This window comes from Thalassophryne amazonica, chromosome 13 (assembly GCF_902500255.1).
Source record: "Thalassophryne amazonica chromosome 13, fThaAma1.1, whole genome shotgun sequence".
NCBI lineage: Eukaryota > Metazoa > Chordata > Actinopteri > Batrachoidiformes > Batrachoididae > Thalassophryne > Thalassophryne amazonica.
This window is the reverse complement of record NC_047115.1, coordinates 53,182,757-53,205,370: the sequence shown is the minus strand read 5'-3', so window position 1 is coordinate 53,205,370 and position 22,614 is coordinate 53,182,757. Positions and strand designations below refer to the sequence as shown.

Genomic DNA, 22,614 nt, shown 5'->3' with positions numbered 1-22,614 from the left:
TGGTAGAAGGTGACGCCTCAGACGTCAGGATAGGGGCAGTTCTTTCTCAAGTTAGTGCCTCTGACAATAAGCAACATCACTGTGCTTTTCTTTTGAGAAAGTTATCACCAGCTGAGCGTAACTATGACATTGGTGACCGCGAGCTGTTGGCTGTTAAAGTGGCATTGTAGGAGTGGCATCACTGGCTGAAAGGGACACAGTTACCTTTTCTCAGTTGGACCGACATTAAAAATCTAGAATCGTTATGAACGGCTAAGAGATTGAACGCCAGGCAAGCTCGTTAGTCAACAGTTTTCAGCCAATTCAACATCACACTCTCCTACCGACCGGGCTATGAGAAAGGCAAGCCAGACACTCTGTCTCATCAGTTTAAACATGAAAATTACTGCACTAAGCCTCAAACAGTCCTTCCTTCTGGATGCTTTGTTTCAGCCTTTACTTGGGGAATAGAGGATAAGGCCAAGGCGATCTTTGGGAATGAGCCCGTGCCTCCAGGTTGTACTGCTGATTTGCTTTTTCTCCAGGCCTATTAGAGGTGAGGTCATTTGCTAGGCTCATGAAAGCCAATTCACCTGCCAACCTGGCATCAAAAAGACTAAATGGATGGTAATCCAGTGCTTGCGATGACCCTGCATGGGCTGCAACCTAATGGAGTATGTCAATGCTTGCCAGATATGTACCGCTCAAAAATCATCTAACCAAAGACCGGCTGGTAAATTGCTGCCCCTGTCAATCTTCAAGCGACCATGGTCACATATCGCCACACACTTTGTCATCGGTGTTCCAGTTTCACGGGGTCATGCAGTAATCCTCTCAGTGACAGACCGGTTCTCTAAGATGAGTCACTTTATTCCACACCCTTAACTCCCTTCAGCCAAAGAGAGGCCAAAAGTTCTTCTTCAGAATGTGTTTAAACTGCATGGATTTCTGCATGATATAGTGTCTGATTGGTGTCCTCAGTTTCTATCCCATTTCTGATCTGTGTTTTGCAAATTAATAGGAGCCACAGCTAGTCTCACATCCGGGTATCACCCTCAGGCCAACGGTCAAGTTGAGCTCACAAATCAGGAGCTAGAAAAAGGACTTCACATGCTGGCGTCCTATAATCCATCCACCTGGACTACACTATACGTTGGTAACAGGCCATGTAATTTTATTTCCTTGACATTAAATGAGGCCTACATGTGTATCAGAATTGCACATTATTAGAAATCTAATTACCTTATATATAATGTAAGCACTAGTTAGATTACAGTATGGTACATACATTTGCAGCTACGTACATAGTGCTGTGCAGCTCAGCCCAAAGTTATAGCACTGTAAATTTATTGGTCAGTCCCATGTACAGTAAAACTCACCTAAACCATCCTCATATAAACCAGATATTCACAGTCACCGGACAAAAAAGTCCCAAAGTTTTTGTATTGTTCTCCATGTAATAAACAGTGTATATAACGGATTTTGTACAACGGATTTTTCACTCACATCGAACAAAATGTCCCGTCCGATCGCAATGTATTTCCATTAAACCCCTCGCATGTGGGACCGGAGTCCTTTCCGTGATTAAAAGTCTGATCATTTATTTTTTTCACACCATGCTCAGACTCAGAGCCGCAGCCTGATGTGCACCTGTTAAATCAGACACAGCAAAAGGCTGTGATTTCACACTTTGCTGCTTTCACTGCTTCATCTGCCATCATATTATAATAGTATTTACAGTGCACCCGCAGATCACATTTTGATAATAGATCAAATACATTTGGCAGAAAAAAAATTTCAGAGGAAATTTTGACCAAGTCATTAAATGAGGCGCACGTCCCGATGTTTGGCGCCTCCTGACTGTAACTAATCCGTTACATAGATATAACTCATTTATCTGTTTTATACATATAACGGATTTTTCGCTTACATCGGATAAAATGTCCTGTCCAATCGCAGTGTATTTCCATGAAAAACCCACAGCAGTCTGGACGTGCAAAGGTACAAATTAAACTTCTGCTCTGACTCTCGCCGATTTGAGGAAAGTGGGACCGGAGTCATTTCTGTGATTAAAAGTCCAATCATTTATTTTTTCCAAACCGTGTTCAGACTGGGACCTGAAGCCTGACGTGCACCTGTTAAATCAGACACAAAAAGCTGTGATTTGATACTTTTCTGCTTTTACTCCTTCGTCTCCCGTTATAACAGGTTTTACAGTGCAAGCGCTGATTACAAATGGATCAGAAAAGATTGCACATTTACAAGTCAGTAAAACAGTAAATTGTACAGCTTACCTTTCATTTGGAGGTGATGACTGTAGAAAGAAAAGCTTGTTGAGAGTCAGATTAGTCCAGAATAAAGCATAATCCAGAGACGGAGATCTTTAAACTGTCACGTACGTCATTACATGACATGGAGTTACAGAGCTGCAGCTGCATAAATCAGGCTTTAAATTAATTAAATAAATCATCATAAATTGTAAATTTATGCAAATTTGATAGCTTAACTATTTTTATATTTATTTTGATATCACCTGTACCTGGATATGTTGCTGTATGTGGTTAAATGATTTTAAAAAATGTTGAAAACATTAAAGGTTCATTCAGCAGTTCAGCGCAGTTGGAACCAAAATGGAGTTGATGCCACTGTCTCATCAAGGCACTCTAGGTCACTATACCTGGTGAGGCAGGGAGGTGAGCCCCGAGCAGGGTCTCGCTTCTGGTGTCAAGCATCTTGCCCCACTTGGCGTGACCCACTCCAGGGACAGCGGCTGGTTGAGAGTTTGACTGGGGCAGTACACCTGTCAAACTGTAACACAGGTGTCCTAAGGCAAACTCAGGGAGGACAGAACCTCCCGTGGAGCAGAAGGGCAAAAGCTCACTTGATCTTGATTTTCAGTATAATACAGACCGTGAAAGTGGGGCCTCACGATCCTTCTGACTTCTTGGGTTTTAAGCAGGAGGAAGTTACCACAGGGATAACTGGCTTGTGGTATCCAAGTGTTCATAGCATTCATCACTTTTTGATCCTTCGATATCGGCTCTTCCAATCATCATGAAGCAGAATTCACCAAGCGTTGGATTGTTCACCCACTAATAGGGAACATGAAAGATTTCCCACACTGCAAAGCAATTCCTTGTGCCAATGCATCCTGCATTGTCCTGCTGGATCCCACACTATATAAAATAATAATTTTGTAGCCAATGACGCATTTGCTCTCAGAACTAATGAAACCATTCTCTTATCGCTACCAAGATCACAGAGAAATTATCTACACCTGCAGGTTGTCTGTTGCATGTTGTGGAGAACATATCTCGTTATAATCTCAATTTCAAATTCAGATGCACTGTGTGCAATAACATGCAGTGACATGCAGTGTTTTCAAATAGGTTGTGCAATGTTCACGACTAGTTCACAAAATGAATGCGTGCCTTTTTAAAATTTTCTTTGCACACTGACACACAGATCAATCAATAAATCAATTTTTTTTTTTTATATATAGCGCCAAATCACAACAAACAGTTGCCCCAAGGCGCTTTATATTGTAAGGCAAGGCCATACAATAATGATGTAAAACCCCAACGGTCAAACGACCCCCCTGTGAGCAAGCACTTGGCTACAGTGGGAAGGAAAAACTCCCTTTTAACAGGAAGAAACCTCCAGCAGAACCAGGCTCAGGGAGGGGCAGTCTTCTGCTGGGACTGGTTGGGGCTGAGGGAGAGAACCAGGAAAAAGACATGCTGTGGAGGGGAGCAGAGATCGATCACTAATGATTAAATGCAGAGTGGTGCATACAGAGCAAAAAGAGAAAGAAACAGTGCATCATGGGAACCCCCCAGCAGTCTACGTCTATAGCAGCATAACTAAGGGATGGTTCAGGGTCACCTGATCCAGCCCTAACTATAAGCTTTAGCAAAAAGGAAAGTTTTAAGCCTAATCTTAAAAGTAGAGAGGGTGTCTGTCTCCCTGATCTGAATTGGGAGCTGGTTCCACAGGAGAGGAGCCTGAAAGCTGAAGGCTCTGCCTCCCATTCTACTCTTACAAACCATAGGAACTACAAGTAAGCCTGCAGTCTGAGAGCGAAGCGCTCTATTGGGGTGATATGGTACTACGAGGTCCCTAAGATAAGATGGGACCTGATTATTCAAAACCTTATAAGTAAGAAGAAGAATTTTAAATTCTATTCTAGAATTAACAGGAAGCCAATGAAGAGAGGCCAATATGGGTGAGATATGCTCTCTCCTTCTAGTCCCCGTCAGCACTCTAGCTGCAGCATTTTGAATTAACTGAAGGCTTTTAGGGAACTTTTAGGACAACCTGATAATAATGAATTACAATAGTCCAGCCTAGAGGAAATAAATGCATGAATTAGTTTTTCAGCATCACTCTGAGACAAGACCTTCTGATTTTAGAGATATTACGTAAATGCAAAAAGCAGTCCTACATATTTGTTTAATATGCGCTTTGAATGACATATCCTGATCAAAAATGACTCCAAGATTTCTCACAGTATTACTAGAGGTCAGGGTAATGCCATCCAGAGTAAGGATCTGGTTAGACACCATGTTTCTAAGATTTGTGGGGCCAAGTACAATAACTTCAGTTTTATCTGAGTTTAAAAGCAGGAAATTAGAGGTCATCCATGTCTTTATGTCTGTAAGGACAATCCTGCAGTTTAGCTAATTGGTGTGTGTCGTCTGGCTTCATGGATAGATAAAGCTGGGTATCATCTGCGTAACAATGAAAATTTAAGCAATACCGTCTAATAATACTGCCTAAGGGAAGCATATATAAGTGAATAAAATTGGTCCTAGCACAGAACCTTGTGGAACTCCATAATTAACTTTAGTCTGTGAAGAAGATTCCCCCATTTACATGAACAAATTGTAATCTATTAGACAAATATGATTCAAACCACCGCAGCGCAGTGCCTTTAATACCTATGGCATGCTCTAATCTCTGTAATAAAATTTTATGGTCAACAGTATCAAAAGCAGCACTGAGGTCTAACAGAACAAGCACAGAGATGAGTCCACTGTCCGAGGCCATAAGAAGATCATTTGTAACCTTCACTAATGCTGTTTCTGTACTATGATGAATTCTAAAACCTGACTGAAACTCTTCAACTAGACCATTTCCTCTGCAGATGATCAGTTAGCTGTTTTACAATACCCTTTCAAGAATTTTGAGAGAAAGGAAGGTTGGAGATTGGCCTATAATTAGCTAAGATAGCTGGGTCAAGTGATGGCTTTTTAAGTAATGGTTTAATTACTGCCACCTTAAAAGCCTGTGGTACATAGCCAACTAACAAAGATAGATTGATCATATTTAAGATCGAAGCATTAAATAATGGTAGGGCTTCCTTGAGCAGCCTGGTAGGAATGGGGTCTAATAAACATGTTGATGGTTTGGATGAAGTAACTAATGAAAATAACTCAGACAGAACAATCGGAGAGAAGAGTCTAACCAAATACCGCATCACTGAAAGCAGCCAAAGATAACGATACGTCTTTGGGATGGTTATGAGTAATTTTTTCTCTAATAGTTTAAAATTTTGTTAGCAAAGAAAGTCATGAACTCATTACTAGTTAAAGATAATGGAATACTCAGCTCAATAGAGCTCTGACTCTTTGTCAGCCTGGCTACAGTGCTGAAAAGAAACCTGGGGTTGTTCTTATTTTCTTCAATTAGTGATGAGTAGAAAGATGTCCTAGCTTTACGGAGGGCTTTTTTATAGAGCAACAGACTCTTTTTCCAGGCTAAGTGAAGATCTTCTAAATTAGTGAGACGCCATTTCCTCTCCAACTACGGGTTATCTGCTTTAAGCTACGAGTTTGAGAGTTATACCATGGAGTCAGACACTTCTGATTTAAAGCTCTCTTTTTCAGAGGAGCTACAGCATCCAAAGCTGTCTTCAATGAGGATGTAAAACTATTGACGAGATACTCTATCTCACTTACAGAGTTTAGGTAGCTACTCTGCACTGTGTTGTTATATGGCATTAGAGAACATAAAGAAGGAATCATATCCTTAAACCTAGTTACAGCGCTTTCTGAAAGACTTCTAGTGTAATGAAACTTATTCCCTACTGCTGGGTAGTCCATCAGAGTAAATGTAAATGTTATTAAAAAATGATCAGACAGAAGGGAGTTTTCAGGGAATACTGTTAAGTCTTCTATTTCCATACCATAAGTCAGAACAAGATCTAAGATATGATTAAAGTGGTGGGTGGACTCATTTACTTTTTGAGCAAAGCCAATAGAGTCTAATAATAGATAAATGCAGTGTTGAGGCTGTCATTCTCAGCATCTGTGTGGATGTTAAAATCGCCCACTATAATTATCTTATCTGAGCTAAGCACTAAGTCAGACAAAAGGTCTGAAAATTCACAGAGAAACTCACAGTAACGACCAGGTGGACGATAGATAATAACAAATAAAACTGTTTTTTTGGGACTTCAATTTGGATGGACAAGACTAAGAGACAAGCTTTCAAATGAATTAAAGCTCTGTCTGGGTTTTTGATTAATTTAATAAGCTGGAATGGAAGATTGCTGCTAATCCACCGCCCCGGCCCGTGCTACGAGCATTCTGACAGTTAGTGTGACATCGGGGGTGTTGACTCATTTAAACTAACATATTCATCCTGCTGTAACCAGGTTTCTGTTAGGCAGAATAAATCAATATGTTGATCAATTATTATTATCATTACCAACAGGGACTTAGAAGAGAGAGGACCTAATGTTAATAGACCACATTTAACTGTTTTAGTCTGTGGTGCAGTTGAAGGTGCTATATTATTTTTTCTTTTTGAATTTATGCTTAAATAGATTTTTGCTGGTTATTGGTAGTCTGGGAGCAGGCACCGTCTCTACGGGGATGGGTAATGAGGGGATGGCAGGGGGAGAGAAGCTGCAGAGAGGTGTGTAAGACTACAACTCTGCTTCCTGGTCCCAACCCTGGATAGTCACAGTTTGGAGGATTTAAGAAAATTAGCCAGATTCTAGAAATGAGAGCTGCTCCATCCAAAGTGGGATGGATGCTGTCTCTCCTAACAAGACCAGGTTTTCCCCAGAAGCTTTGCCAATTATCTATGAAGCCACCTCATTTTTTGGACACCACTCAGACAGCCAGCAATTCAAGGAGAACATGCGGCTAAACATGTCACTCCCCGGTCTGATTGGGGAGGGGCCCAGAGAAAACTACAGAGTCCGACATTGTTTTTGCAAAGTTACCACACCGATTTAATGTTAATTTTAGTGACCTCCGATTGGCGTAACCGGGTGTCATACTGCCGACGTGAATTACAATCTTACCAAATTTACGCTTAGCCTAACCAGCAGTTTCAAATTTCTTCAATGTCGCCTGCTCTGGCCCCCGGAAGACAATGACTATGGTTGCTGGTGTCGCTAACTTCACATTTCTCAAAACAGAGTCGCCAATAACCAGAGTTTGATCCTCGGCGGGTGTGTCGTCGAGTGGGGAAAAACGGTTAGAAATGTGAACGGGTTGGCGGTGTACACGGGGCTTCTGTTTAGGGCTACGCTTCCTCCTCACAGTCACACAGTCAGCCTGCTTTCCCGGCTGCTCGGGATCTGCCAGGGGGGAACTAACGGCGGCTAAGCTACCTTGGTCCGCACCGACTACAGGGGCCTGGCTAGCTGTAGAATTTTCCACGGTGCGGAGCCGAGTCTCCAATTCGCCCAGCCTGGCCTCCAAAGCTACGAATAAGCTACACTTATTACAAGTACCATTACTGCTAAAGGAGGCCGAGGAATAACTAAACATTTCACACCCAGAGCAGAAAAGTGCGGGAGAGACAGGAGAAGCCGCCATGCTAAATCGGCTAAGAGCTAGTAGCTACGCTAAGCTAGCGGATTCCTAAAAACACAGCAAAGTGAATAATGTGTAAATAATTTAGAGGTGATTCAGCAGAAGGAGTGCTTTAGTTAAGGCACGTAAAGATTACACTGGGAAACAATCGTAATCTAGATAACTAGATCAATCTAACTGCGCAGATTAAACAGCTAACAGATACAGAAAAACACCGCTGTGCTCCGGAACAGGAAGTGATACAATACCGCACAGTTCACGTATAGTTTACAACAGTTTACGGCAGGTTTACTCATTGGCACACAAGATTGCGTGCCAGCATGGGGCTCAAATCCGTGCAAGTGTCAAGTATGCACACGCAAGTTGAGGGGTGGGGCGAAGAAAGTGAGAAAGTGAGATGCATGCAGTCATAATCCCACAGATGATAGCTTCGCATCATTGGCTCCCTAGCCAAACATATATACCAAATCGTGAAGAAATTCACGTTTTGCAACTTACGCCTTGCGAGACCTACATTCACGTTTTGGAACATATTTTTTTCAGTATACAATTCACGGTTTACCAATAATTCATCATTTACAGCTGATTCACGTTTTGGGGGTTACCCGCACTTGCATTTTCCTCTGCAAAGACTCTTGCATCCACTTTTGGCCAGCTATTGAGAGTGAGGACTAGTATTCATCTAAAGGACATGGCTGATTGTAAAAGCAAAAATACTACCTCTACTACTAAACCTTTACACCCCAAACACTATTGCACATTCTGCAGCATGCACTTTCTGCAGCATTCATGTACACTTATTAAAAACATATACAATCCATCTAAAAAGCATGAAAATATTGAAATATTGCCTGAAGTTAATTTCAAATCCCCCCTAGTCCACAATACAACATGCACCAGGTACAACATTGAAGACTGTGCGAATATATGACAAAAATACATATTTCATGGCACCATCTTGAAAAAATGGCCACTATCTTGAAAATTAAAATGGCTAATGGGTTTTTGTAAAACATAGACCAAGGAGTACCACTGTGCCAATTTTGTTGCTTGTATCACAAAAACATTTTTATAACATATATGCATTTATCTGCTGCACTATAACAACATCTTCAACCACTTATCCGGGATTGGGTCACTGGAATACTACATACGAAGGGGATCCTACTCTGATCTGTTCTACCAGTAACATCATTTGTTTAAAATCTTGCTTATTGCCTGACTCTGACAAGTTTGGTGATATCTGTCCTTGCTCATCAAGACTGGAAATTCTTTTTTAACATGTTCATCAGATGATCAGTGAAGCAGTGGCGGCTGGTGAAAAACAAACTTGGTGGGGCTGCTGTGCCAATAGATTCCCTTGCCTTGTCCAGTACAGGCATTCAAGAGAACAGTCAGAAATGACTACCATTCCACAATAATCATTACATGTCCTTCTCAAAATCAGCAGTTTTTACAGATAAAGTTAACCATTTACAGCTATATTTGGCCCATTCTACTTTGAATGGAACAGTATCAAATACAACACTCAAGTTCTTGAGCAAAGAACATTTCACCATTTGACACCAATAACACACATAGTACACCAAACTGTACTGAACTGCCATTATCTTCAGACAAACAGATCCTGGGGTTCACAATGACACCCCCTTAACAAAATAGAAAATATCACAATGTTCACACTACCTTCCAAGAGAGAAAGAGAGAGAGAGAGAGAGAGAGAGAGAGAGAGTGTGTGTGAGTGTGAGAGAGCATGTGTGAGAGAGAGAGAGAGAGAGTGTGTGTGAGAGAGAGAGAGCGATGAAAATTAAGGTAATATTTTGCATGAACATTACTGGGTGGAATGGAGGCAAACTAAAGAAGCTTGAAAAACTTAAATAATGGACTAACTAATACACCAAAACCTTTAAATTAATTGGTTAAAATTAATTAACAGTGTAGAGGACAAAGCAAATGAAGTTACAAATCCCTTAATTAAATGCATTGCTAAACTTGGGGTTTGTCTTACTATAAGTGTCTTGTGTGAACTCAGTGGCTGAGTTAGAATTTCTTTAAAAAACATGCAATTGCTATTTTAGGATTTTGTTTTGGTTTTGTTTTTAAACTGAGCAAATAATTGTTTTAGACTGTGGAATACTCCAAAGAATATTTCACTTCTGTGGACTGATCCTCATAATGTGTAAAGTGAAATCAAAATGCCAGCATGGCTGCAACTTTGAACACTGTTACAAACAGCCCCGGCCTCCCCTATTACCATTATAACTGGTCTGCTGTCCCAATAAAGATCAAAAATTTTCACCCTCGTTTCCACACCAGGAGCAACATTCGGGAATAAATCTGAGCAGCTCGTCAGCTCACCTGAAGAGGTGGATGCGCTCCTTTCCACCCGCAGCCTCCGTGACGTGTGCGCGCTGACAGTGTGAATGAAGCCTGACACGGTTTATAATGAGTCAGACAAACGTCTCTCCTCCAACCGGGATGTGCAACTGTCATTAAACCACGAGAAAGATCTGATGTGCACCTCAATGCGCCTCCAAAAGGATCCCCGCCAAACTTTGGTGTCATTGATTTGATTAGTTTTGTCCCGTTTTAACCCTCGGAAGACATAACGAGCAGGTGTCCCAGAGTTCTTCAACTTACTTCAGCAAAACACACGGAGACAAAATAAAACTAAATAAATATAACCCAAACGTCGTCACCATGATCTCTTCCTGACTGACTGATTGACAGCAGCAGCTGCAGCGTCACGTGTATCACTGACTGTAGCAATCTAACGTTCCCGCATTTTTGTAGCAAGGGCTAAAATTCCGGCGCCCAAAAAACATTAATTTTGGCAATGCTGATTTGCCAAATATTTATTAATTTTCCCTAGCAACTACTACTATTTCGCTGCACTTCAAGGGCGCTTTGAATGAGCGCCCAAGACGAGGAATGATACGTTCTCTGCTTCTGTCGGTGAAATGCACTGTTGAATGAGACCTCAGTTGGAGGAAGTGTTGTTTTAATCATTTATATTACATGTAGGGCACATACTATTAAGTAAAACTGACACTGATAATACTTTTAAAAAAAATATATATTATGACTTTTCCCCTCCACATCTAGGAGCGCCCCCTATGGGCCAGCTGCCACTGCAGTGAAGACAGTTTCAATTTGAAATTATACCTCTGAGTGCAAATGATTTGCTGGTGTGATCTGACCCTGAAATATTAAATTCAAAAGAGATCATTTAAAATTCAGCTCTATGCTTTATGTTTATAATCTATCAAGTAGATTCAAAAATTTATTGCAAGGACTGCTGCATGTTCTGTACAAGCAATGTGTGCATGAAAGCCCGTATAGACCCTCTGCTGACTGTAGCCATTCCACAAATAATACAGTTTTCACTTATTTTTTCCATTGTTAATTAAAATGGTCCTTAGGAATCAAAACACCATGACCCTCATTCATTCACTTGTGGTATTATGTTTCAACCAGAAGGGGTAAATCAATTGGAATGTTCCAAAACAGCTGTCTTGAAACAGTTCTTGATGTATGTACTGCAAAAGTGCTTTGAGCTTCTGATATAGATGGAAAAGCGCTACATAAATGCAGTACATTTACCATCATGTTTCTATGTGCGATTGCCAGCTTGTTGATTGTTTCTCAAGTAAAAGCAATTGTTTGTTGATGCTTGTGTGACAGCAGGTAGTAGAAACATTTATGGGATATTACATAGGCAAAACAAAGGATGAATTTCAAGATGATAGGCTTTGAGTTCCTGTCTACACAATCTGCACAAGCTTTAACCTACATTTTTGCTTTCCAAGCCCTACGCTGTTACCAGCCCAAAGAATTACTTTAATTGCTGCTGATGCTTTGAAGAGGTCTTGCATGTTTACTGTGAAGCCTTTTGCAAACTTCGAATGGTGTTATACTGACTGATAATTGAGGAACAGTATTACTGTGCAGAGGCATCGCAAGGGGGGCCTGGAGATGTCTTCTGTAGGGAGGACCTTCAAAAGCTTTGTTTGTAGATTCACATTTACAGCAATATAATTGTGGTGTTTTGTGGTGGGTTTTGGGGCATCAGAGGGAGTTTTTCCTTACCACTGCCACCTGTGTGCTTGCTCTAGATGTTAGACCTTACTCGTGTGAAACACCTTGAGGCAGCTTTGTTGTGATTTGGTGCTATATAAATTAAATAAATTAATTTATTAATTAAATTAATTAAATTGGGGGGGTATTGTCATAGGGCTCAAAATTTTTAGCAGCATGGCTTTTACTGCATATAATAAAAGATCACCTATACTGATAACAAATACATGATGTTGTCAAAAATGGTTGTGAAAACTGCCACTATGGCACTGTTGGATCTACAAATGACAGTTCATAAGCACATTATTGATAATTAGCTCATCATTCTGTAGTATTATGAAACAGTGTGGCGTCCTTGTTAATAACCAAAGCAACCAGTAACGTGGCTGTTAAGTTACATAACCTGTGTCATGATTTAATTAAACTGCAGTTGAGTACATCTTTTCACTGAGACCTCAGAGGGTATGATGAAAGTTTTAATATACTGTGTGTCTATGCCCATTTACGGTTAACTATAGGAGTGGAGTAGGGCTGGGTATCAATTCAAATTTCAAGAAACGATTAGATTCCGATTCTTAAGATTCAGAATCGATTATTTCAATTTGACTCGATTCAATTCAATTTGATTCAATCCATATTGAATTGGGTTAGTGTTGCTAAAACCGTTTTTTGAGTGGTTACCTTATTGTCTAGTTATGCAACATATTAATAGTAGTACTATACTGACATTTGACAGCATATTAATGATGTATTGGTAGTTAATAATGATAGCTAAAAGACTGATGGCATGGACCAAAACCCCACCCAGAATGATAGACTAGTATTTTTATTTTACAAACATGGTGTTGAGCAGAATTAGAACGGATCCAGGGCAGCCAAAAGGGGGTGCCAGAGGTCTCTACACCTGGTTCATTGCTCCTGACACATGTGCATTTCTACACGCTTCCATGTTTTGCCTGTTTTGGCCTGATGCCTTGTTTCTTTTGGCTTTAAAGTAAGGCTGTAACAAAGATAAAAAACAAACAAACAAACAAACAAACTATGGCTGTACTTCACAAAATGTGGCCCTCAAAATGCAGGCAATAGTGTTTCAGAGGGTTATAAATTAATAAATTTCCGGTTACACTGGTCCCGATCTCTACAAATACTCGCATCAGCAGCGTGACGCACTGCAACAGAACATTTCCCACAGCCATGTGGCGAGGGCTGGTGGAAAAAGACCGACTGAAAAGTACGTCCACACCACAGAACATTGCGTGCTGTTTCACAGAAAAAGACACATTATGAGGATCGAAAGAAAAAAAAAGGCTGTGTGAATTAAATGTCACAGTTTCCGCAGTTTTCAGTTTAACAGAAGATGATTTCTTTTCTTGCCTGCAATGGACAGAGTCCAGGTACAACTCAACAAAATATAATGCAAACACTTTTGGTTTTGATCCCATTTTGTATGAGATGAACTCAAAGATCTAAAACTTTTTCCACATACACAATCTCACCATTTCCCTCAAATATTGTTCACAAACCAGTCTAAATCTGTGATAGTAAGCACTTCTCCTTGCTGAGATAATCCCATCCCACTCACAGGTGTGGCCATATCAAGATGCTGATTAGACACCATGATTAGTGCACAGGTTGGCCTTAACTGCCCACAATAAAGCCACTGTGAAAGGTGCAGTTTTGTTTTATTGGGGGGGATACCAGTCAGTATCTGGTGTGACCACCATTTGCCTCATGCAGTGCAACACATCTCCTTAGTATAGAGTTGATCAGGTTGTCAATTGTGGCCTGTGGAATGTTGGTCCACTCCTCTTCAATGGCTGTGCGAAGTTGCTGGATATTGGCAGGAACTGGTACACGCTGTCGTATATGCCAGTCCAGAGCATCCCAAACATGCTCAATGGGTGACATGTCCGGTGAGTATGCCGGCCATGCAAGAACTGGGACATTTTCAGCTTCCAAGAATTGTGTACAGATCCTTGCAACATGGGGCCGTGCATTATCCTGCTGCAACATGAGGTGATGTTCTTGGATGGCACAACAATGGGCCTCAGGATCTCGTCACGGTATCTCTGTGCATTCAAAATGCCATCAATAAAATGCACCTGTGTTCTTCATCCATAACAGACGCCTGCCCATACCATAACCCCACCGCCACCATGGGCCACTCGATCCACAATACTGACATCAGAAAACCGCTCACCCACACGACGCCACACACGCTGTCTGCCATCTGCCCTGAAGAGTGTGAACTGGGATTCATCCGTGAAGAGAACACCTCTCCAACGTGCCAAACGCCAGCGAATGTGAGCATATGCCCACTCAAGTCGGTTACGACGACGAACTGGAGTCAGGTTGAGACCCCGATGAGGACGACGAGCATGCAGATGAGCTTCCCTGAGACGGTTTCTAACAGTTTGTGCAGAAATTCTTTGGTTATGCAAACCGATTGTTTCAGCAGCTGTCCGAGTGGCTGGTCTCAGACGATCTTGGAGGTGAACATGCTGGATGTGGAGGTCCTGGGCTGGTGTGGTTACACATGGTCTGCGGTTGTGAGGCTGGTTGGAGGTACTGCCAAATTCTCTGAAACGCCTTTGGAGACGGCTTATGGTAGAGAAATGAACATTCAATACACGAGCAACAGTTCTGGTCGACATTCCTGCTGTCAGCATGCCAATTGCACGCTCCCTCAAATCTTGCGACATCTGTGGCATTGTGCTGTGTGATAAAACTGCACCTTTCAGAGTGGCCTTTTATTGTCGGCAGTCTAAGGCACACCTGTGCACTAATCATGGTGTCTAATCAGCATCTTGGTATGGCACACCTGTGAGGTGGGATGGATTATCTCAGCAAAGGAGAAGTGCTCACTATCACAGATTTAGACTGGTTTGTGAACAATATTTGAGGGAAATGGTGATATTGTGTATGTGGAAAAAGTTTTAGATCTTTGAGTTAATCTCATGCAAAATGTGAGCAAAACCAAAAGTGTTGTGTTTATATTTTTGTTGAGTGTAGTAATGATTGACATCTTTAAACGACTTTGGCAGAGATTCATGAATAAACTGTGGACATGTTGTTTTTAATATATACAGTGAGGAAAATAAGTATATGAACACGGTTTTGCAAGTTCTCCTACTTAGAAATCATGGAGGGGTCTGAAATTTTCATCTTAGGTGCATGTCCACTGTGAGAGACATAATTTGAAAAAAAAAAAAAATCCGGAAATCACAATGTATGATTTTTTAATAATTTATTTGTATGTAACTGCTGCAAATAAGTATTTGAACACCTGGGAAAATCAATGTTAATATTTGGTACAGTAGCCTTTGTTTGCAATTACAGAGGTCAAACGTTTCCTGTAGTTTCTCACCAGGTTTGCACACACTGCAGCAGGGATTTTGGTCCACTCCTCCATACAGATCTTCTTTAGATCTTTCAGGTTTGGAGTTTCAGCTCCCTCCAAAGATTTTCTATTGAGTTCAGGTCTGGAGACTGGCCAGGCCACTCCAGGACCTTGAAATACTTCTTACGGAGCCCCTCCTTAGTTGCCCTGGCTGTGTGTTTGGGGTCATTGTCATGCTGGAAGACCCAGCCATGACCCATCTTCAATGCTCTTACTGAGGGAAGGAGGTTGTTTGACAAAATCTCACAATACATGACCCCATCCATCCTCCCTTCAATACGGTGCAGTCGACCTTCTCCCATGCCTGCTCTGGATCATCCAGATGGTCACTGGTGAACTTCAAACGGCCTGGACATGTGCTAGCTTGAGCAGGGGGCCTTGCTGCCCTGCCGATCATTTTAAACCATGACAGCATCATGTGTTTACTAATGTAATCTTTGTGACTGTGGTCCCAGCTTGTCTTCAGTCATTGACCAAGTCCTCCTGTGTAGTTCTGAGCTTTCTCAGAATCATCCTTACCCCACAAGTGAGAATCTTGAATGGAATCCCAGACCAAAGGAGATTGACAGTCATCTGTGTAGTTTCTTCCACTTTCTAATAATAATCATACAGTTGTTGTCTTTTACCAGCTGCTTGCCTGTTTGTCCTGTAGTACCATCCTAGCCTTGTGCAGGTATACAGTTTTGTCCTTGGTGTCCTTAGACAGCTCTTTGGTCTTGGCTATGGTGGACAGGTTGGAGTGTGACTGATTGAGTGGGTGAACAGGTGTCTTTTATACAGGTAGCAAGTTCAAACAGGTACAATTAATACAGGTAAAGAGTGCAGAATAAGAGGGCTTCTTAAAGAAAAATTAACAGGTCTGTGTGAGCCAGAATTCTTGCTGGTTGTAGGTGTTCAAATACTTATTTGCAGCAGTAACATACAAATAAATTATTTAAAAAAAATCATACATTGTGACTTCCGGATTTTTTTTTTTTTAGATTATGTCTCTCACAGTGGACATACACCGAAGATGAAAATTTCAGACCCCTCCATGATTTCTAAGTGGGAGAACTTGCAAAACCCCAGGGTGTTTCCTCACTGTGTATATATATATATATATATATATATATATATATATATATATATATATATATATGAATCAATCTGTGGTAATTAAAATGAGAATTGATTTAAAATCAGTGAATCAATCTTTTCAATCTAGCACTAGAGTGGAGACAGCATGCATGTATCTCATTTAGAACACAGAAGTGTGTGAAAACAGGTGCATGCTATTTTGAGTTAGTCTTGACGATGTACAGTTGTATGTATTTAGCTCCAATTCCACACAAAATGGCTAATCCACAGTCAAAAATTTAAAATTTTTACAATCTGCTGTGATTAGGTGTTCTGCATATGTGACTCCCAGAGATGTGGAAGTCTATTCAGCAACAAAGCCTGAATATTTCTTTTACACAGGTCCATAAAGTACACATTCAATAGTTGGAATCGACAATGATTCCAGGTTGGAAGAAAAATAACACTTACTTCAATATTTTACACCACACCCACATAACTGAGAAAACATTCAATAGACTCTCAAGCAAATCAAATCAAACCAAATCAGATAAGCTTAAATCAAATCATATGCTACCTTCCATCTCCACTGTGGACATTTGTGTGTTGTCTTCTTCTGACTGTGCAGCAGGTTGTTGTTCTTCTTCTTCTATTTGGGGGGAAAAGAACAATGGTTTACACATTAACAAATTATCAGTATTGTCTTCAGATTTAGTTTTCAGATCAAGTTAAAATGTGTCTACATAAAGTAAACGTGACTTTACATGTGTTTACCATTATGCTGTGCATCCAAATGTTTGAAGTAATGCTGCCAACTGTGAGGCTTCAGAGAAAAAATATGTCTCATGTGCAGCATGAAATAATGTGTCTATTTCTTACATAGCAACAGGATTTTTTTTAAATAAAGAGAATGACCGAGAGACACAGTCTTCAAGACATTATACACAAAGACCAACAAATACTTTATTGTTCCAAATATAAGACCTCTTTGATTGGGAATACATCTAAAATAAATGGGCTCATCTGATATTCAGGGTCTGGAATTTTACATGTCAATACATCCACAACAGTAGGTGGTACCACCAACAAAGTTGGGTGGACTCTAACCTTATTGTTAGAGTCCACCAGCTCCCAATTCGGATCAGGGAGACAGACACCCTCTCTACTTTTAAGATTAGGCTTAAAACTTTCCTTTTTGCTAAAGCTTATAGTTAGGGCTGGATAGGGACCCTGAACCATCCCTTAGTTATGCTGCTATAGACTTAGACTGCTGGGGGGTTTCCCATGATGCACTGAGTGTTTCTTTCTCTTTTTGCTCTGTATGCACCACTCTGCATTTAATCATTAGTGATTGATCTCTGCTCTCTTCCATAGCATGTCTTTTTCCTGATTCTCTTCCCTCAGCCCCAACCAGTCCCAGCAGAAGACTGCCCCTCCCTGAGCCTGGTTCTGCTGGAGGTTTCTTCCTGTTAAAAGGGAGCTTTTCCTTCCCACTGTCGCCAAGTGCTTGCTCATAGGGGGTCGTTTTGACCGTTGGGGTTTTTCTGTAATTATTGTATGGCTTTTGCCTTGCAATATAAAGCGCCTTGGGGCAACTGTTGTTGTGATTTGGCGCTATATAAATAAAATTGATTTGATTTGATGTTCATGGTTGTCATCCATAAGCAGAACTTTATTCATCAAAACAGTGGGGTGAAGCACCCAACAGTGCCACATCAGCACTTTCAAGCAAATCTCAAGCAGCCAAGAAATATGGTGCAACAAAGTGTAATAGGCCAATAAGACCTTCTTACAGTCAAAGAAAAGCTTACAGTGGTCTCAAAAATCACAGCTTCCAAGAGATCCACAGCTGAGTGTGTCAGTATGTGGTTAAAACAAAGGGACTGCCTATGAATGTGTTTTTATTAGCATTATGATGAGATAAACAATTTTTCTTTATAAAAAGATTTGGTGAACACAAAAGTCTTCTTTCTAAAAAAGACATCTTGTAAAAAAAAGGAGGTGTCTAATCATGACGGTCACATTCAGAACAATATTGTAAATGACAAGAAATGGCTTACCCCCCATGAGAAATCTGTTGCTGTAATTTGAATCCCACCAAGGACAGTGCAACATTTCTATTTACAGTTTTCCTATTAAAAATACTAAAATACTAAGTAGTGCTTTCCTGGCACAGCTAGTCCTGCAGCAGGAAAGTAAGAAAGCTGTTATGGAGCGGCACAACTCACATGCAGTGCTGATGAGGAGATGATGTAGCCTTTGACAATACACGTATTGATTGTGACTGCTTTCAGTGCACAGCCTCAATGGAGCAGTGCACAGTATGTGATGTAAATGAACACAATTTACCCACTAATTAATAACTATATGTTGACCACAAGTGTGTTTTTGAAACGTTCTGGATATGACATTACCTGCAAACTACACATTGATTGGTGCAGGCGTGTATATTCCCTGGAGATATGTTTGCAAATCAAATGATGTTTTAAAAAAGGAAACTGCAGTCTGGTCCAGTAAAATTATGCCTGATGTAAAAGGCTCCATGAACACTGTATTTGCTCAAAAAATATTCTTCACATGAAACTGTTCACACATTTTGTTTTGTTTTGTGTCGTTGTTGTTGTTTTTTTTAAAGCATTATTTATATGGAGTGTAATAGGACTCTTAGTGTTTACTGGATCTCATTAATTTCTGTGAATGCAGTTGTTAATCTTCCTGGGGTCTATCAATGATAAAAACCAAGTTCAAATAAATATAATATCTGTACACAGATTTCTCCAGTCCAATATCATGTTTTTTTTTTTCTTTTTGATACTGCCATGAAAATGTGACACATTTCGTGATGTGGTCAAGTTTCAGTCACTATTTTGTCACCCAAATTCACATACCATCCACAAATAATTTGGATACCATCAAAAAAAGTAAACACATTTTATGCATTAACATGAACAAATAGATTAAATCACTTTCCTGACAGCATCAGGAGATTTTCTCAGAACAATACATTGTTCCTAGGATTTCACAGTATACTACTTGCAGAATAAATTCCTAAAATATAAACACAAGCAGCTTAAATAGACAGTAAATTAAGACATTTGATTATTCTGCAAAAATAATTTCAGACATATTCAACAACCGTTCTTTTTATTGTTCTAGCCAGTTTGTCTTTGCTATGAGAATAAGTGGCGGCTGTCATGATGATTCCTAGCTTATAACGAGGTTAATGTTAAACATAAGCTGGGGGTCAGGTGGGGGGGCATTAACTATAGAAAAGGACTCACTGGAGGTTGAATCAAATAGATACTCTGCAGCACCTGAGATGCTGAGTGAGGAACCAGAGTGTCTTGGTTTGTCGTTGCCCTTGATCAAGACTAAGATGCACTTTCTGGATTCAGCCATCATAGTGTGTCTGTAGAAGCTAAGCGGTGCGGGGACCTGGTTAGTACTGGATGGGGAGACCTCTTTGGAAACCAGTGGCTGTGTGTTTCTCCAGGTAACACTGCAATTGCGGTCAGGAAGGGCATCTGGGTTTAAAACTTGTGCCAAATATCAATGCAGATCTGGTTGTATCCGCTGTGGCAGCCCTGAACACAAAACGGGAGCAGCTGAATGGACAACAACAACAGTGTGTTCTGTATACGGTGAAAGTGTTCAAACTTGTAGACATACTCATTTGTCTCAGCAATGACATTCATGTCTCTGGGTCCTTGTCCTTTATGACTGAGAGATGCCTGAGAAGAGCTTATGGAGTCAAGAGGTCACTGGACAGAGGTGTTTGGTGATCCTATATCTTGCAGAAGAGTCTTTAGAGCCCTGCGCCCTCCTGCATATTCTATAGTTTGTGAGACGTGTCAAATACACTGTCGACAGTATTAAAATACCTGGTGATGACAGTGTATTTCGTAGACTATGAAATGCGCTTACAAACATTTCTGCTACCCCCTCGGCTGCCTGCGCCCCTCTATCTGGCACTGCCATCCCTACACACTTGGCAATTTTTACCATCCTCATTTGTGGTCTCCAAATGTTAGAATGAGGATCCAAATGTGATCAGAACAAGGGTTTATACAGTATGTATATGTATTCATCATTATGTTGAAGTCTCCTTTAAAACTGTAAAGATAGTATTTATTGTTACAATGAAGTCCACCTTCAAACATTAGATGATTCTGATACGTCACTTATTTGGATTAAAGCATCAACAAATTAATGTAAATGTAATGTAATATAGTGGTATTAGAGCTTTTTTGCCAGATCATTGATTACCACTGGAATAACTTCTTGTCAACTGAGTGGTTATTAGAAGTACAGAGATAAGGGGTATTCTTGTATTGGCCACATGGAGCTTTTCTCTGGCCAGCTAGAATGATTTGCATACATTCAGAGTGCAGCAGCTCCCGAATCCAGGTCGACTACTCAGAGTGCAGGTCAAATGCGGACACAACACAGCATGTAACATGAAAAAATAAAAACAGAATAAAATAAAAAAGACAAAGAATAAAAGAACACAGCACACACATGGAAGCGCCATGGTGCCAACTACATTGTTGTATTGATCCATATGTCATTATTTGTAACACATATCTGTCAAAAGGGGAATAAATAAAAGTATAAAAGATGACTGAGTGTTGCCCACCTGCACCCTTCCTGCGCCTTTCACTCCAGCCTGCCTGTAAGCTGGCTGGCGTGTGCCGAGCAGGTCCTCTGGAGCCATTCCAAAGGGAACTATTTATTCTATTCATACTGTGATGGCTTGGTAATACAGTTGCAATGTTAATCCTTCATCTGTTACTGTGATATGATTGTGTATTACAAGCTGTGATAGCCCGGTAAGCCATGTGCGGTGCAGTGCAGTGCTGAGACGCACTGACATCGCTATGCAGCTCATGTGACAAGGCTGTTACAGGTACATGGATTACACAACGTATGTGAATTATGATCATTATCACAGCTGTAAACATCACGTGTGATCCTTGGCGTGGGCACCACTTACAACCGTAATGTGCATTGAATATCATAGATCATTGTCATCCACCTTATGGTTCAAGGATGTATCTGCAATATCATGTTTCCATGGCTGTTAGACCCCATCCAGACGGCCGCACTGCAAGTCAGCATGTCACAAAGATGCACTGACTTGCTGTGACACACGGTGTATTCGGTGTGACTGCGCAATGTTTAACGTCTAGTACAACATAATGATTGCGTGCCACAGACATTGCACATTACAATATTTCCTTTGAGGCCCTGAACAGGGTGCATGGGGAGGGATCCGGCTCATCGGGGGCACAAGCAAGATGTGCAGGTAGGATTTGGCATGCCTGGTCTATTCCATTTCGAACGCAGTCAGAATGCTCCAAATGCAGTCAGACTGCGGTACGACTGCCCTTCAACTGCCATTCAAATTTTCCCCAGTTCGAATGCAGGTCGTCAGGGTGTGCATGTTATCTACATTCGTGCTGGCCATGCGAATTTGCCCGATTTTGTTAAGAGCCACACAAATGCTGTACGTGGAATTCAAACGCAGCTCAATCATTCGCGCGGCATTTGTGCTCATTCGTGCTCTAGTGTGGGGAGGAAGGTCAAGACCTTTGGGCAGGATTCCATGTGCTTGAAACAATTCATTACAGCCCCCTCGAACGCAGGTCCTAATGGTTCGAATTGTGTATGAATCGCGTAGTATGCTGTACCCGCATTTGTACAGCAGTCAGAATGTGGTAACGACTGCAAGTCGCCGTTCAAATGTTTTCTCCAACATGAGCACAGCACGATATAGAGTGCTTGTGCTCTGGCCACACAAATGTGCTGACTGTTGCAAGAATGCTGTACGAGGCATTCAAGTGCAGCACAAATTGTTGTTCGAATCCTCATTTGTACGGCATTGAAATGGTTCTGCTGGAGTTTTTCCTTCCCACTGTAGCCAAGTGCTTGCTCACAGGGGGTCGTTTTGACCGTTGGGGTTTTACATCATTATTGTATGGCCTTGCCTTACAATATAAAGCGCCTTGGGGCAACTGTTTGTTGTGATTTGGCGCTATATAAAAAAAAAATTGATTGAAATGATTGATTGATTGAACCCAAAGTGTTTTCACCAGTGTGGTGGATGCAGCAACAGGCAGCACCAAACCTTCTCCCTGTAACTGACAGAAAATGTCTTTATCATGTAGGTCATTGAAATGAAGTTCAGAGTGGCTTGGTTAAAAGGACAGGTCAGAATGCACTTTGTACAGTGAGGAAAATAAGTATTTGATCCACTGTCAATTTTGCAGG

At 40.9% G+C, this 22,614-nt stretch overlaps 1 protein-coding gene across 1 annotated transcript in view; it reads right to left on the bottom strand.

Annotated features, from left to right (window-relative positions):
* Window positions 1-22,614, bottom strand: part of macrod2 (mono-ADP ribosylhydrolase 2) — a 420,587-nt gene that overhangs the window by 40,116 nt on the left and 357,857 nt on the right. The window contains exon 10 of the mRNA XM_034184236.1: window positions 16,922-16,993. Coding sequence (XP_034040127.1) covers window positions 16,922-16,993 — 72 coding nt within the window. The remainder of the gene's footprint in view (window positions 1-16,921; window positions 16,994-22,614) is intronic.